Source organism: Haliotis rubra, unplaced genomic scaffold, assembly GCF_003918875.1.
Source record: "Haliotis rubra isolate DU_JTF1 unplaced genomic scaffold, ASM391887v1 Scf1438, whole genome shotgun sequence".
Classification (NCBI taxonomy): Eukaryota; Metazoa; Mollusca; class Gastropoda; order Lepetellida; family Haliotidae; genus Haliotis; species Haliotis rubra.
In genome coordinates this window covers 163940-179384 of record NW_025765379.1, presented here as the reverse complement: position 1 = coordinate 179384, position 15445 = coordinate 163940, and the positions used below count along the sequence as shown (strand labels likewise).

At 42.1% G+C, this 15445-nt stretch overlaps 1 protein-coding gene across 3 annotated transcripts; it reads left to right on the top strand.

Annotated features, from left to right (window-relative positions):
- Positions 1–5844: 5844 nt before the first annotated feature.
- LOC124269303 (scavenger receptor class F member 1-like) lies at positions 5845–14784 on the top strand. 3 transcript variants are annotated; one of them, XM_046704310.1, is made up of 5 exons: positions 5845–5873; positions 6047–6108; positions 12269–12380; positions 13083–13490; positions 13998–14784. In XM_046704310.1, exons 2-4 carry the CDS (start codon positions 6054–6056, stop codon positions 13477–13479), a joined length of 564 nt encoding a protein of 187 aa, XP_046560266.1. In that variant the 5' UTR covers positions 5845–5873; positions 6047–6053; the 3' UTR covers positions 13480–13490; positions 13998–14784. The 3 variants fall into 3 exon arrangements, with proteins under 3 accessions (XP_046560266.1, XP_046560265.1, XP_046560267.1); XM_046704309.1 differs by lacking the exons at positions 5845–5873; positions 6047–6108 and adding an exon at positions 11499–11797; XM_046704311.1 differs by lacking the exons at positions 5845–5873; positions 6047–6108; positions 13083–13490 and adding an exon at positions 11499–11797.
- The last annotated feature ends 661 nt before the right edge of the window (positions 14785–15445 follow it).

Below are 15445 nucleotides of genomic sequence, written 5' to 3'. Positions count from 1 at the left end.
CCGGATGTTGAGAACCCCTCCATGTAGTTCGACCCTAGAGAACGCATGATGATTGTGATGGACTAATACTACTAACACATTGACATTTACGGTTTATTCCTCTTGTCATACATTAACACATTCTTCGGGATTGAACATATTGCACGTCCTATAACGTCAATCATGCACAATTAATATAATTAAGCATAAATACTATACATCGTATCGGGGGACGCATCCTTGTAGTGAATACCCCTGAACCAACAGAGATAGTATAAATGTAGCGGCCATAAAGTTTCCGAGTCCCGTTCTGGGATTCGAACCACGTACCTTCTAATCCGAAATCGGACGCCTTGTCCACATGACCAAAGAGATTAACCCCGTCAGCATGCTGACAAGGTAAGGATGTCATATGTGGGATGACTGCACGCTGACGGCAACGATGAAAAACACATCAACAAAACAACCCAAAACGCCGAAACACAGAAGCGTACAGCTAAAACGCGCATCAAATAAACGGCAAAGGGGAGCGGAATGAGTCCTCGGACCCTCGACCCCACACTAAAACCAACCCTTATTACTTTTGCGCCAGCTGACGCTGACGGATACGACCAAAACACATCACCAAAACACATAAAACGGCGATAAGAGCGGAAGCGCAGTGGCGCACGGCCAGAAACGCCACATAATAAGCAGCAAAACGGGAGCGGCAATAGCACTACGACACTCTACCCTCACCAAACCACACCAAACGCCGTGCACCGTCGATACACCGACCAACACCACAAAAGGCGCCGCCAAAACAGGTTTGAACGGCCACAGGGTTCAAAATGCAGTCCCGTACGGCTAAAACGCACCCCCAAAGCGAAAAAAATGGGAGCAGGCAGCAGTCCTCCATCGCTCTACCCCCAACAAACCACCCCAACACGGGCCCACCGTCTCACTCAAACCAACACAAGGAAAAAATCGCACCCAAATCGACCAAAGGGTGAAAATCGACCTAACCCTAGCTAAGCACCTAACCCTAGCTCTAACCCTAAGCCCAGCCCTAACACTCACCGTTAGCTCGACTTCTGGTGCTAACCCTAGCACGTAGAAATAGGCCAAAACGAGCCAAAATAAGCCCGAAACACGCGGTTTTTTGCACTTCCGACATGCACACGCACCTCCCTCACGGCCAAAGGCAAACCGCACCCATCCAGAAATGCCTTCCCTCGCCGTCATACTAAGCGCCGTGGACTTAGCCAAAAAACGCTAACCCTAGATACCAGCCGCTGGACTCAAAACAGGCCCAAAACGAGCCAAAATAGGTCTGAACCACGCGGGTTTTTTTACTTCCGACATGCACACGCACCCTCCCCTCACGCCCAACGGCAAACCGCACCCCTCCAGAGATGCCTTCCCCTTGCCGTCATACTAAGCGCCGCTCACATGGGCGGGAAAAAAGCGAAAAAATGACAAAGTACAAACACGACAAAAATTCACAAGCCGCTGTTCAGTCCCTACCCTGGTGAGCCACGTATTACTTAACGCATAGATCAGCAAGACGATATCCGGCCCGACAACGCTTAACGCTCACCCCCAAAATCGGTGGGGCGAACGTGCCGAAACAGCGCATTTTGGAGCGACACGCCGATGGATTCGTTTTGCCGCCATGCAGGCACAGCTGGAAAGGTTCAGCGCCGGCAGGGGAAAGGCTCTGCACGGATGGTGTGCTTCTCGTTCTGCGGGCGGAGGGCTCTTACAGCGCACCTTAAAACAGTCGAAAAGGTGCCGCAACACTTCCGAACCCGTTTCCCCACACCGGTGCGCTTCAACCCCACCTGGCTGCGGTTCGAATCCTCGAAATATATATTTATTTTCGTGTACTACCGACAAAATATAAAGGAACTTATTTTTTATCCAGCTACCGTTGAATTGTATTTTCACAATACCCTGGTGTTGCATCTGAATCTGTGCATTTTTTCGGACCTGCGTGAACGTGGACAGACACGTCAAACTGGGTGCGCTACAGGAGAGGTCATAGTCACAACTACATTTGAGCTGTGTATAAGCTTAGGAATATAACCGAGATGTCCTAATTAACGAATTACATAATTTTAATGTGGGTACGATAGAGATTATATTATACCCGAATGTTTTGCAAATCAAAACGTGTAATTTCCCGACCGTTTGGCAAGCACCGTCCAGCATGTCGGGTCGAGGGATGTCATAGCGACTGATTCAGGGCAGTCATTGTCCGAATTCAAAAAGCCAAAAACTATGTTGCCGGAACATGTGTAACTTAATTGCAATTATTTATACGACGCTAATCTCAATTTATAATCCTCATCAATACTGCATTGTAGATTGGCTTGTCAGTCAATCCGAGCCTCTCACAGTTTCATTAATTACTGTTATATAAACTATGACAGACCAGGAAACTCCGCTCATTGCATTTGTGAAGTTGTTTATCATGCATTGGATAACCAGCTAAAGATGTTTGGACTCAACGTATTTCTTTGTATTTCAACGCAATTCTGAGTTTGGTTCTGTTGTCTGCATGAACGGGTTTATACAGACCATCGTGGCCGGCCTAAGTAACGACACCTAGACAAGATCGTCTCTGTACGTCCACTACAGGACGCTGTAGATTCAAATCGTACAAGTACATATACATGAGGGTACATTGAAAACGGTACAGGCAAATTTGACCATAAGAGCCTGCAATAGGCGGCAACGACTGGGATGGAGAAGGCAATACCCGGGGCGGGCTGCACCAGTGGTATTACACCATGTCTACAGAAGAAACAAGGTTTCACTAAAACAACCGGCGAGCAGTAAAACAACAGACTTGCAGTAAAACAACCGACAAGCACTAAAACAACCTGCGAGCAGTAAAACAACCGGTGAGCAGTAAAACAACAGGCTTGCAGTAAAACAACGGACTTTGCAGTAAAACAACCGGCTTGCAGTAAAACAACCGGTGAGCAGTAAAACAACAGGCAAGCAGTAAAACAACCAGTGAGCAGCAAAACAACCGGCGAGCAGTAAAACAACCGGTTTGCAGTAAAATAATCGGCGAACAGTAAAACAACAGGCTCGCAGTAAAACAACAGACTTGCAGTAAAACAACCAGTGAGCAGAGTAAAACAACAGGCAAGCAGTAAAACAACAGGCTTGCAGTAAAACAACAGGCTTGCAGTAAAACAGCAGGCTTCCAGTAAAACAACCGGCGAGCAGTAAAACAACAGGCTGGCTGTAAAACAACAGGCTTGCTGCAAAACAACCGGTGAGCAGTAACACGACCGACGAGCAGTAAAACAACCGGCTTGCAGTAAAACAATGGCGAGCAGTAAAACAAAAGACTTGTAGTGAAACAACCGGCGAGCAGTAAAACAACTGGCAAACAGTAAAACAACCGGCTTGCAGTAAAACAACCGGCTTGCAGTAAAACAACCTGCGAGCAGTAAAACAACAGGCTGCAGTAAAACAACTAGTGAGCAGTAAAACAACCGTAAAACAACCGGTGAGCAGTAACACAACCGGTTTGCAGTAAAACAACCGGCGAACAGTAAAACAACAGGCGAGCAGTAAAACAACAGACTTGCAGTAAAACAACCGGCGAGCAGTAAAAGAACCGGCGGGAAGTAAAACAACCAGTGAGCAGTAAAACAACAGGCAAGCAGTAAAACAACAGGCTTGCAGTAAAACAACCGGCTTGCAGTAAAACAGCAGGCTTCCAGTAAAACAACCGGTGAGCAGTAAAACAACAGGCTGGCTGTAAAACAACAGGCTTGCAGCAAAAACAATGGCGAGCAGTGAAACAAAAGACTTGTAGTAAAACAACCGGCGAGCAGTAAAACAACTGGCAAACAGTAAAACAACAGGCTTGCAGTAAAACAACCGGCTGCAGTAAAACAACTAGTGAGCAGTAAAACAACCGTAAAACAACCGGTGAGCAGTAACACAACTGGCGAGCAGTAAAACAACATGCTGGCAGTAGAAACCCCGGCGAGCAGTAAAAGAACCGGCTTGCAGTAAGACAACAGGTGAGCAGTAAATCAACAGACTTGCAGCAAAACAACCGGCAAGCAGTAAAACAACCGGCGAGCAGCAGTAAAACAACCGGTGAGCAGTAAAACAACAGGCTTGCTGTAAAACAACAGGTTTCCAGTAAAACAACCGGCGAGCAGTAAAACAGCTGCAAGCAGTAAAACAACCGGCAAGCAGTAAAACAAAAGGCTTGCAGTAAAACAACCGGAGAGCAGTAAAACAACCGGTGAGCAGTAACACAACAGGCTTGCAGCAAAACAACCGGAGAGCAGTAAAACAACCGCAAGCAGTAAAACAACCGGCTTGCAGTTAAACAACAGCCTTTTCGTAAAACAACCGGTGAGCAGTAAAACAACCGCGAGCAGTAAAACAACAGGCGTGCAGTAAAACAACCGGCGAGCAGTAAAAGAACCGGCGAGCAGTAAAAACAACAGGCAAGCAGTAACACAACAGGCTTGCAGTAAAACAACCGGTAAGCAGTAAAACAACCGTAAAACAACCGGTGAGCAGTAACACAACTGACGAGCAGTAAAACAACCAACGAGCAGTAAAACAACCGGCTTGCAGTAAAACAACCGGCTTCCAGTAAAACAATTGGCTTTGCAGTAAAACAACCGTCTTGCGGTAAAACAACAGGCTTGCAGTAAACCATGAGGGATTGCAGTAAAACAACCGGCTTGCAGTAAAACAACAGGCTTGCAGTAACAACAGGCTTGCAGTAAAACGACCGGTGAGCAGTAAAACAACCGGCTTGCAGTAAACAACCGGCGAGCAGTAAAACATCAGGCAAGCGATCCTGCAGGCCCATCACATACGTTGTTCGCCTTCATGGAAAGGTTTGCACGAAGCTGCATGAGCGTGAATACAGCTAACAAGGCCTGTGCATGATGATGGGCGGATCTCCCTCTCTGGATCCGCCATTGATGTTGATATAATTCCCTCGACTGTCGTGTCTTATTTTATTTTATACATTTGGGACTAGTGCAGCTAATCAGGACACAGGAATGCAGGGCAATGATCACAACGAACATTAAACAGTAAGAATATCTTCACTTACTGTTAACACCTCCAAGAAGGAGAAACTTTGTACTTTAAATCAAGAAATACAGAAATATCTAATCACATTTTAATCCTTGAAGGTCCGGATTAGAATATTGATCTTCAGTATTGTCGTAAGAGGCGACTAACAGGATCGGGTGGTCAGGCTCGCTGATTTGGCTGACACATGTCATCGGTTCCCAATTGCGCAGATCCATGCTCATGTTGTTGATCACTGGATTGTGTGGTCCAGACTCGATTATTTACAGACTGCCGCCATATAGCTGGAATATTGCTGAGTGCGGCGTAAAACTAAACTCACTCACTCACTCATTATAACATTTTTCGTGTCAGGACGTCAGTTGCACGTGAACATTTAATGCGGTAATGACATTGACTGGCGTTTCCCCCCTGAACAGACCCGTTAGAAGGTGTGCGGGAAGTCATTAGAGTGTGCACATGAAAGAAGGTCTTGTTCAGGCAGTGTAAGATGTTCCTATAACACAAACAAGTGCCTACTTCATATTGTATGTAAACGGGGTAACAACAAAACTACGTTTGTGCCGTTTACGTAACGCCGTAATTGTGTCGTCTCTGTGATTTGTGCAGCCTTTGCGTGTTTCAGCTTTCACATTAACCTTTAGCTGCATGTGGTGTTTGTGTCATGACCTTTGACCCAGTCAAGACTACTAATGTGTGCACCTTTACTTCCTCCTCTGGAGGAAGATTGGTACGTCATACTTTCCCCCCAGAAGGAAGATGAAAATATTACAAACAACACATCACCAGTTGCACTCATTGCTGTAACACCCGTGTGAAAGGTAGGGTTAAGATATCCCTCTGATACAGCAAAACACAAGTTGTCAATTGATACATAGCATGTTCATGTCAATATTGTCAATATCAATATGTGTTTAACTGTGATATCAACCTAGATCAACATGGTTTGATATTCATTACGTCAGTGTGTGTTAACGAATATATTTCCTTCCAGACAAGCCATGGTGCTTCTCTCCGTGCTTCTGGTCCTGGTTGTCACAGTATCTTCCACACAGGGTAAGGACTAACATAATCTTCACTGTGCTACTGCTATGTATTATCGCTCATAACATTATGAGTAGTATTTCAGGTTTTGCTTGTGAAAATATGTTTTATTCACTTTATATGGATTCGGCACATGTTAACTAGGACAAACCTTTCCCAAACAGTTAGAAATATGTATATTTTTACCCTTGTGGAGATCAGTGGTTTACTATGGTTCACCGTCATCGCTGGCATTGCGATTTGTTGTTTGTTTGAACCGAACCTCCCAGCTGTTAAAAGGCTAGAGTGTGGCAAACCTTGAAAACCTCAAAATCCAGACATTCCAGGGCGAACGTCATGAAGGGATGAAGCCTATTTCAGTTTTCCTTCCAAACTAAATCCAGTGTTTTGTATTGTTTAAGAAACACTTTTCGTAAGCCTTCAATGTAATGAGAATAATCTGACAGCTAGAGTTTTGTCTTTTTGTACACGTACATCCACCGAGCAACTGAAACTCACCATATTTTTCAATATTTAGTGCTGTCTTTTTTTAACACGATGACCTATGCTGAATGTGTGCAGAGATATTTTCAAGTAGGTGACATTTGACCAAGGTGTGTGGAACTGGGGTTGTTTTGTTCAACGTCCTGTACTCTATGATTACACAATGTCATTTAGAAAGTGGTCAAATGTAACATATGTTTTATTTGGGATTACACTTTATTAGTAAAGTACAAATTCTAGTACTTTTTAGTTGCGCCCCACCCTGTACTCGTAAAAGGGAATTGGTTAACCTAGTCAAAAATTGTGTCTTTATTGTGGCTTTAAGGCCATACTGAGCATATATACATACATTTAATTGCATTTAACAACCTGGTTATTTCCTAAGACAATAGAACGTTACTATGGAAGTCTAACGGAAAACATTTGTTTGTGTAAACGCCCTGTATGCAAAGGGAATAACTCCCAATAATGCTATTATTAGTCTTTACGAAGTTGCGAAATCGGGCTTGCAAAATTCCTGAAGCAACGATATCGGAATTCAGGCACCAACCAAGTGATTTCGCCTGCCTATTAGTAAAATCCTTCACCTCCAGCTTGGCACAACTATAACCATATTCCCTTTCTGTTGTACAAAAGATACAGATCTCCAGTGGTTTCAATACAAACTGCTTTATCATATTTTGCCAACGAATAGTAGACTTTTAGAATGAAACATATTGACCATAACCAATAGAGCTATTGCTCAAATTCTATAGAAACAACACCCCACCTCTTTATGATTGTAGCAAGGTTACCCATATATGGCAGAAACTCTAAGATTGGCTAAATGATAAACTGGATTTAAATTTGAATTTCAGAAGATAACAAATTCTTCTTGGATTCCGTCGTAAACATAACGACCCAATTAATGTGATCCCTCATCCTTTTCAAAAGTATTATTTTTAATCGTAAAACATCCGAAATATGCCAACATTTCAGTTCATGTTGAAAAGGCTTACTCAATATTATATTATTGTCATTGCTACATCCTCTGTATAACCAAACCTGACTTCATCTCTTGATCTCTACCCTTCATGTTAGGGCCCATGTGAAACTGTAAAAATGGTATGAAAAGAAATTAAAAATGATGCAGATTGGTTAATCATCTCATTTACATTATTCATTTTGTTCTTTGTCATTTGATGTCTTGGGTGCAAACAGACGTTTAAACCCATGACACCATAATCGCCATCTTACCCTCAATGTATCCATGTGTACGTACTTCAAGTAACGAAACACACTGGAGATGATGAGAATGACTGTTAACTTATTGTTGACACAATGCAATAGCTATGATTGAACGAAAGTGATTACATTCTCGTTAATCCATGTGGTGCACCATCCCAATCGTTATAACAAAGTTTATAACGACAACCCGGTGCAATTAAAAGAACCCACGAACTCCGTTGGTATATGACCTGATGGTGGCCACAGGAATACGTGCAAACACCTAGTTGCGGGTACAGCAACGTGCAGTAAACTTGGATATAGTGATCTGGATATTGGCGCTATATATATAAATAAATAAATAAGTAAATAAATAAATAAATAAATAAATAAATAAATAAATAAATAAATAAATAAATAAATAAATAAATAAATAAATAAATAAATAAATAAATAAATAAATAAATAAATAAAAAATAAATAAATAAAAAATAAATAAAACAAATAAATAAATAAATAAATAAATAAATAAATAAATAAATAAATAAATAAATAAATAAATAAATAAATAAATAAATAAATAAATAAATAAATAAATAAATAAATAAAAATAAATAAATAAAAAATAAACAAAACAAATAAATAAATAAATAAATAAATATGTCATGGAGGAGGAAATTCATCCACATGCCAGTGAGACTGCAGGACATGTACCTTGTTTCAGGAGGGTAACGAACCCAACAATCAGGAATCATCAGCGATAGACGGGTTTAGACCAAGAATACCGGTTGTTGTCTCTGTATTACGACGTTTAGATCCGCGACAACGTATGCCATGGAGTGACACTGAACATGAACTGTGCCAGTCTGGTTCAGAGATGAATCACCATTTATTCTCAAACACCGAAATGAACGTTTTGCCCTGTTTGTGTTCAACAGGTCATCATACTTCGATATTCTGCTTATCATTAACCTGGCAATATGTAATTTTACTAAAGTAATTTCGATTTTCCAAGTATTAAAACTTGTTTGGTTGGCTTTTGACCTTCTTCATACTATATAAAGAATTTTCTTGCCCACTCTAATAGTTTCCTCATTTTCATATTCTTTTAGATTCTAGTTCATTTTTCTGATAGATCAGACATAGGTCGAGAGCAGTGGTGTCTTAGTTGCTATATTTAGACTCTCTGGGGTCTTGAATCTCCAACAGCATTAATAGTGTGGGTCACTTTTAACGAGCATATAAGGGCAAGCACGTCTTCCTGTTATTTGAAATAACACCATTGCCCGCAGTTGTGTGAAGATCGCCAGATAATCCAGCCCAGGTGTATTTCGAAAGCTTCTGACCACCGTGCCATGTTAATATTAATAACACTTGATGGTGATAACAAAATGGTGATGCCCCCTTAAAAGCATCATTACAATCCGCGCGCGCATGCACGCACGCACACACACACACATACACACACCAGTCATAAATTATGAACGGTCCCTTATGTAATTGTATTTGCCATTGAATTTGTAATGGCCACTCTATCTTGTTTTAATTTTAAAAATCAAGATTAAATTATGCAAGTGATAATCACTGCATAATTTGTCTCTTGATTTTAAACCTAATCATTTAGAATACAACTGGTAATTGTACAGCCGTTGTCGTTTTGGGGTTTCACATTGACCTGTTGGTACAATGCGTTTTGATACATTGCGTTTAGTCGACAGCTCGGAATCGACACGTGACACGTAGAATTATATTCATTTCTGTTTCTCTCTCATGTTTACATTTCCGTTGCCGTGTTAGAACAGTTTGGGCAAAAAATAATTTCCTTCTTATTTCAGTCAGAAATATTTCAGGAAACAGTGATTCGAGTTTGATGAATTTCCTTGTAGATTCGATCCTATATCCTCTATCACCAGGGTTAGTATAAGCGGGGAGAATAGAAGACTGTAGATTATCCCCTGGTATTAGTGGAGAAATAGTAACTCTAATATAGTTCCAGCCGTAGATTCCTTCACTGATTTAACATCAGCGTCATCGAGAAGTGGTTATGTATATACTCTCTTTACTGAAGGCATGTGAAGTAGTCATTTTTTAATAACAATTATCAAATCTAAAATTGAACAACATTAAGATGTCAGATGTAACATTTGCTATGTTGTGAAACACGAATAAAGTATAGTGTAGAAGTAAGTTAGTTAGTACTTGTGTAATATTCCAAGTTAATGGATAGATTGAGAGTGAAGTACATGTTGTAATAGATTTATTGCAAGGTTTATCGAGATCATAGAAAATTATTGTCGTTGGCTCAGTGAGTGAGTTGGGTTCAAAGCTTTGATTGTATTTGATATATAATATAGCGAAACAAGAATCTAATTAGACCCATACAATGGACAATTAGTTTCTCAAATACCCAAGGATACCCCATCGGAAGCACTATTAGCGCTCATAGAACACCCTAGGTTTGTAGGCTGTGTTCAAGCTAATAATTGTCTGTTCATGTGTCTTTCGAAAATACCCGTGAAGATCCGGGCTAGAATTGATCTTCAGTAATCCATACTTGTCGTAAGAGGTGACTAACGGGGTCGGGTGCTCAGACTCACTGACTTCGTTGACACATGTTATCGTATCCCCAGTTGCGTAGATCGTTGCTTCCATGCTGTTGATCACTTAATTGTCTGGTCCAGACTGAGTTATTTACAGACCGTCGCTATATAGCAGGAATATTGTTGAGTTGTTTGAGACAACAAACAAACATCTTCCGGCAGTGTGACAAGGAGGTGTATAGTACTGATAGTTGTATGTCTTGCTATGTAACATACATGGAAGGAATCACGGACTATGACGAGATCAATGGTTAACGTGTCTATTTGACTACTTTACAGCGGCAGTGTGACAAGGAGGTGTATAGTACTGATAGTTGTATGTCTCTGCTATGTAACATAAATGGAAGGAATCACGGACTATGACGAGATCAATGGTTAACGTGTCTATTTGACTACTTTACAGCGGCAGTGTGACAAGGAGGTGTATAGTACTGATAGTTGTATATCTTGCTATGTAACATACATGGATGGAATCACGGACTATGACGAGATCAATCGTTAACGTGTCTATTTGACTACTTTACAGCGGCAGTGTGACAAGGAGGTGTATAGTACTGATAGTTGTGTGTCTTGCTATGTAACATACATGGAAGGGAATCGCGGACTATAACGAGATCAATCGTTAACGTGTCTATTTGACTACTTTACAGCGACAGAGTGCAGGGACAGCCAGGAGTGTTCAGACTGCGACAAGAGAGGATATTGTACAACAGAATGTAACACTGGGTATTTCGACCTGTCCTGTAGATCAAAATGTAACAAAGCCTGCAAGAATGATAGATGTAAGGCGACAGGGAGAGGCTTTGAGGAATGCACTGACGGTTGTATCCATGGTTACGATGGAATAAACTGCAAAATTCAATGTATCAGTTACTATGAATTAACTGAGGCCTACTGCCTGGATGTGTGCAGTCAACACTGTAAGTTTGTATCCAGCACCAATCACACGGCCAGATGTCTGCCCGATGGTGCCACTGCTTTCGGCGTTTTGTACATCTGAGTGTCACATGGAGAGTGGCGAGTGCCTCCATGGCTGTGTAGACGGCTGGTATGGTCTACGGTGCTCCTTTCCATGCAGTACAGGTTGTGTAGTGGTGGACGCTGTGATGCTGTAGGTGACTGTGTGTGGATGGATGTAGATCTGGCTATTTCGGCAGAGACTGTGAGCCGTGTGACCGCTGCAAGAACCAAACCTGTGGCCCATACAAACGGTACCTGTGTGGAAGGATGTAGACCTGGGTATTTTGGGGACCTTTGTAATAATAGCTGTGAGGTTTGCCGTGACGGGATCTGTGATCAGAAGACCGGCGCGTGTATCAACGGATGTGACGTCAGTGAAGGTGCATGTGAACGTTCCTGTACCAGCAACTGCTCCATGGACTATTGTCTTAATGCGCCGACATGTGATGCAGGTACTCTAAACCCCATAACCAATACAAACATCGACCTAACTGATTGTTTGCATAAACATTATCATTTTGCTTGCAAAATTTTAATCATATTTCTTTCCCTCCACATCTGTCTACCCACTACACCTACGCACCACCCTATCTCACTGTTATCGTCTCTGACCACTAACACATGGACAATCCATCTATCCATCATCCAATCTAACCATCAACCCATCTACCTTTGCACACATCCAACCTACCAACGCCTCTAACCATCACCTCATATGCCAACATTCAAAGTACCCACCACCTAGTCTAGCCACCTACCCATCTATCCATACAGCCATCTCCTTCTCAACCCATCCAATCATCAGCTTATCTTCCCAAAACCAATTTGTCCTTAATCCATCTACACCCAAACCAACCTAAAAGTCCCCTGATGTCAGCACTGGGTATCTATTCATCATCTATATTATTATGACTCCTCATCAGATTCCAAGGTGAATGTTATCAACATCGGACTCCCAACAGGTTGTGTTGCGTTCCTTCTGGCTCTCCTGGTGTCACACTACATCTGCTACAGGAAGGGTCATGCTGCAAGAAGGTTGGTACTCATGTTATCCTGTCGTCATATCAGACCTGGGGTTTTACTGATATATCAAGAACAATTAATGTGATGGAGTAAGATGTGAAAGTAGGTCCTTTTGAATTATGCCCACACAATATTTATTCAGGGTCTACTACTTTGTTGAAGAGAATATATTTTTGTTATATTTGGGTGTAGAATTATGGGAGAGTTGCAGATTGTTGCTGTCCAGATTTACACCTTAATCATTCATCTTACCAAAGGCGCCCGTTCATGGACAATGTTGCCTGCGTCTATGGCCAGCCAGCGTCGTGCTACGTCGTGCTCGTCCACAGGAACGTTGACGGAAGTGACAATATATTTACAAACCGGGTGGCGGCCGACTGCCATTAGGTCACTTGCAACCTCGTTGCTTAAATCAACCTTGTGAATACTCGACTATATTTTCAGGACGTCCTTATATAGTTGGAATGGTGCTGCTGTGATCAATACAAGCAAACTATCCTCATCATACGGTGTCTCTTTTACAAATAACACGATCTTACATTTTACCCATCGAATCAGCATGATCTGTGTGATTGACAACAGGAGGAGGTGTAACTCGACTGGGTCACTTGGAAGATGTTTCCGCTCAAAGTGGAATACGCACTCTCATACAAACGTAGTCTTCTCACTGTTTTTCTTTGGGTTTGTTTTGTACTTCCTTTTCTGTTCCTACAGGCAGATCACTGCAGCTGACGAGGAACAGGCTGCAGCTGACGAGGAACAGGCTGCAGCTGACGAGGAACAGGCTGCAGCTGACGAGGAACAGGCTCCTTCTGACGACTACCAGTTCTACTGTGAAATAGAAGTGAACATGGGCGTCAACCCGCAGATACAACCTGTCAGCCATAGCCACCTTGAAGAAGAGCTGAATCTCGACATGCCGGTCATAGCGGATGTGTTCCCAGCAGCTCCGGCCATTGTACACAGAGATGGTGATACGTCACCAGAGAGTCCAGCCTCATCAACGTCCCGATCGTACACCCACCTGATCCCTGACGTCGTCACTGATGACCTGACACCAGGGGATGCTTACCTGTCCCCAGTGGAAGACGTGGTCCTACCGCCAGAATGACCTGACACCAGGTGATCCTTACCTGTCCCAGGTGGAAGACGTGGTCCTACCGCCAGCATGACCTGATTCTATGTTGTAAAGACAATTCTTAATTCAGAGCAGTATCACAATGACACTCAATGCTTCCCCTGTAATAGGGTGAGTTGTTGTGAGGCCAAAACCATTACACACACACACACACACAGAGAGAGAGAGAGAGACACACACACACACACACACACACACACACACACACACACACACCAGCCATAAATCACGAACGGTACCTTATTGTAATTGTATTGCCATTGAATTTGTACGGCCACTCTATCTTGTATTGCCATTATAATCACTGCATAATTTGTCTTGATTTCTAAACCTAATCATTTAGAATACAGAGGAATATAATTTCATTATAGTAGCTCTATCTTTTATATTTACACCCTCACGCTACGCTATTATTATTTTGGTTATATACCTCTGATTTTCCAACACGGTATGTATATCACCTAATTCTAATAAACGAATTATAATTGCAGGACGGACCCGGAGGGCACGCCATCTATACGGCAAACTACATCACGGAACTCTCAACATATCTACAGCGACATTAAAGAAGAAGACATGGGCCAAGTCATAGTGTTTCTGTAGTTGACGGCCAAGATATCAATAGAACACATGACTTGCTGACCATGCATTGTTTACAGACGATATGAAAACTATTGAGTTTATGTTGTAACCCTGACACAAACATTTTAATGACCACCTCAGTCAGTGGGGTGGCTACCTTACAGTAGTGGAATTGTGGAATAAACTTTGTCTGTGAAGGAAAACCAAACGCAGTGGCCGTCAAACCCACGTGTACGGCAGATCAAGGAATACGGTGTGGATACAATAGTGAGAGTCTCAACAAGGACTGGCAGTTCCTGAATGGTTAAGGAACCGAATTATGTTCTGTGAATAGCGGTACATAAACCACGATATCACGATACGATTCTAAAATAGATTTGTAAGTTTAGTAATATTTCAAGTTGACGATAAGATTATTTTTGCGGAAAACTCTGAACCGGGTCCTCTACCATTATTTGAAGGAAGACGAATGGCCACATGACTCAAAACCGGAGCGTATTATGATTCAAGATCCAAGGCCATGGATTTTGGGGAAACCAAGGGACACGTAGATTCGTAAAACGATACGGCGATAGTTAGTCACTCTTGCCTGCAACACATTTGATACTTATACATTGAATACTTCGCATTGTAAATACTTATATTTTGATGTTACACTGAATGTTGTTTTAATAAATTTCATAATCGATATTGCTATTTGGAGGTTAACCCATTTGTGTTTCGTCAGCTGTGATCTAGAACAAAAGACATCATACACAAATGAGTAGGTGACTGGGGACCTGTATTCACCGATAACCTTAGTAGCCTCTGTCAAGAACACGGTCTATAATTTGGTTTTTATCAACCCATACCTGACAGGACCGCCTACTATTGTCGTAGGAAATGACTTACGGGATAGGACGGTCAGGCTCGCCTTCTTGGATACGTCATCGTATTCCATCAATCATTGAATTATCTGGTCCCGACTTGTAATGGACATGTTGTTTGGTTTGTAAATATGGACTCAGATGGGAGATATATACTGGATAGAGGAGGGTCCCGGTAGAAGTGGAAACACATTGAAACCACCTGGCCGAGATGATTATATGACATGAAAGAATGGCACAGGCTCCACCACGGACCGTCATCCAAATATCGAGGTCATCGACTTCCAAAACAGGAGCTAGAGTGATGCTATCAACCACGAGCCGGTCAAAACTATCACCCTGACAACTAACATCCATGCAGACAACAGCCTACATCTAGAGACAGGTTGACAGTGGTAAAATGACGTTTATGTTATAGGGTATTGTGATGCTGTGTCTTGTAAAGATCTAGGCTATTTTTCTAGTCAGGTTTGGTGACTTTATAGAGTGAC

Bases quoted from the DNA above. Each gene is read 5' to 3' on its own strand.
- LOC124269303 (XM_046704309.1), top strand. From the start codon at position 11,515: ATGGATGTAGATCTGGCTATTTCGGCAGAGACTGTGAGCCGTGTGACC. The intron at 11,798-12,268 runs GTACTCTAAACC...ACTCCTCATCAG, and splicing joins TGCGCCGACATGTGATGCAG to ATTCCAAGGTGAATGTTATC. The intron at 12,381-13,082 runs GTTGGTACTCAT...CTGTTCCTACAG, and splicing joins AAGGGTCATGCTGCAAGAAG to GCAGATCACTGCAGCTGACG.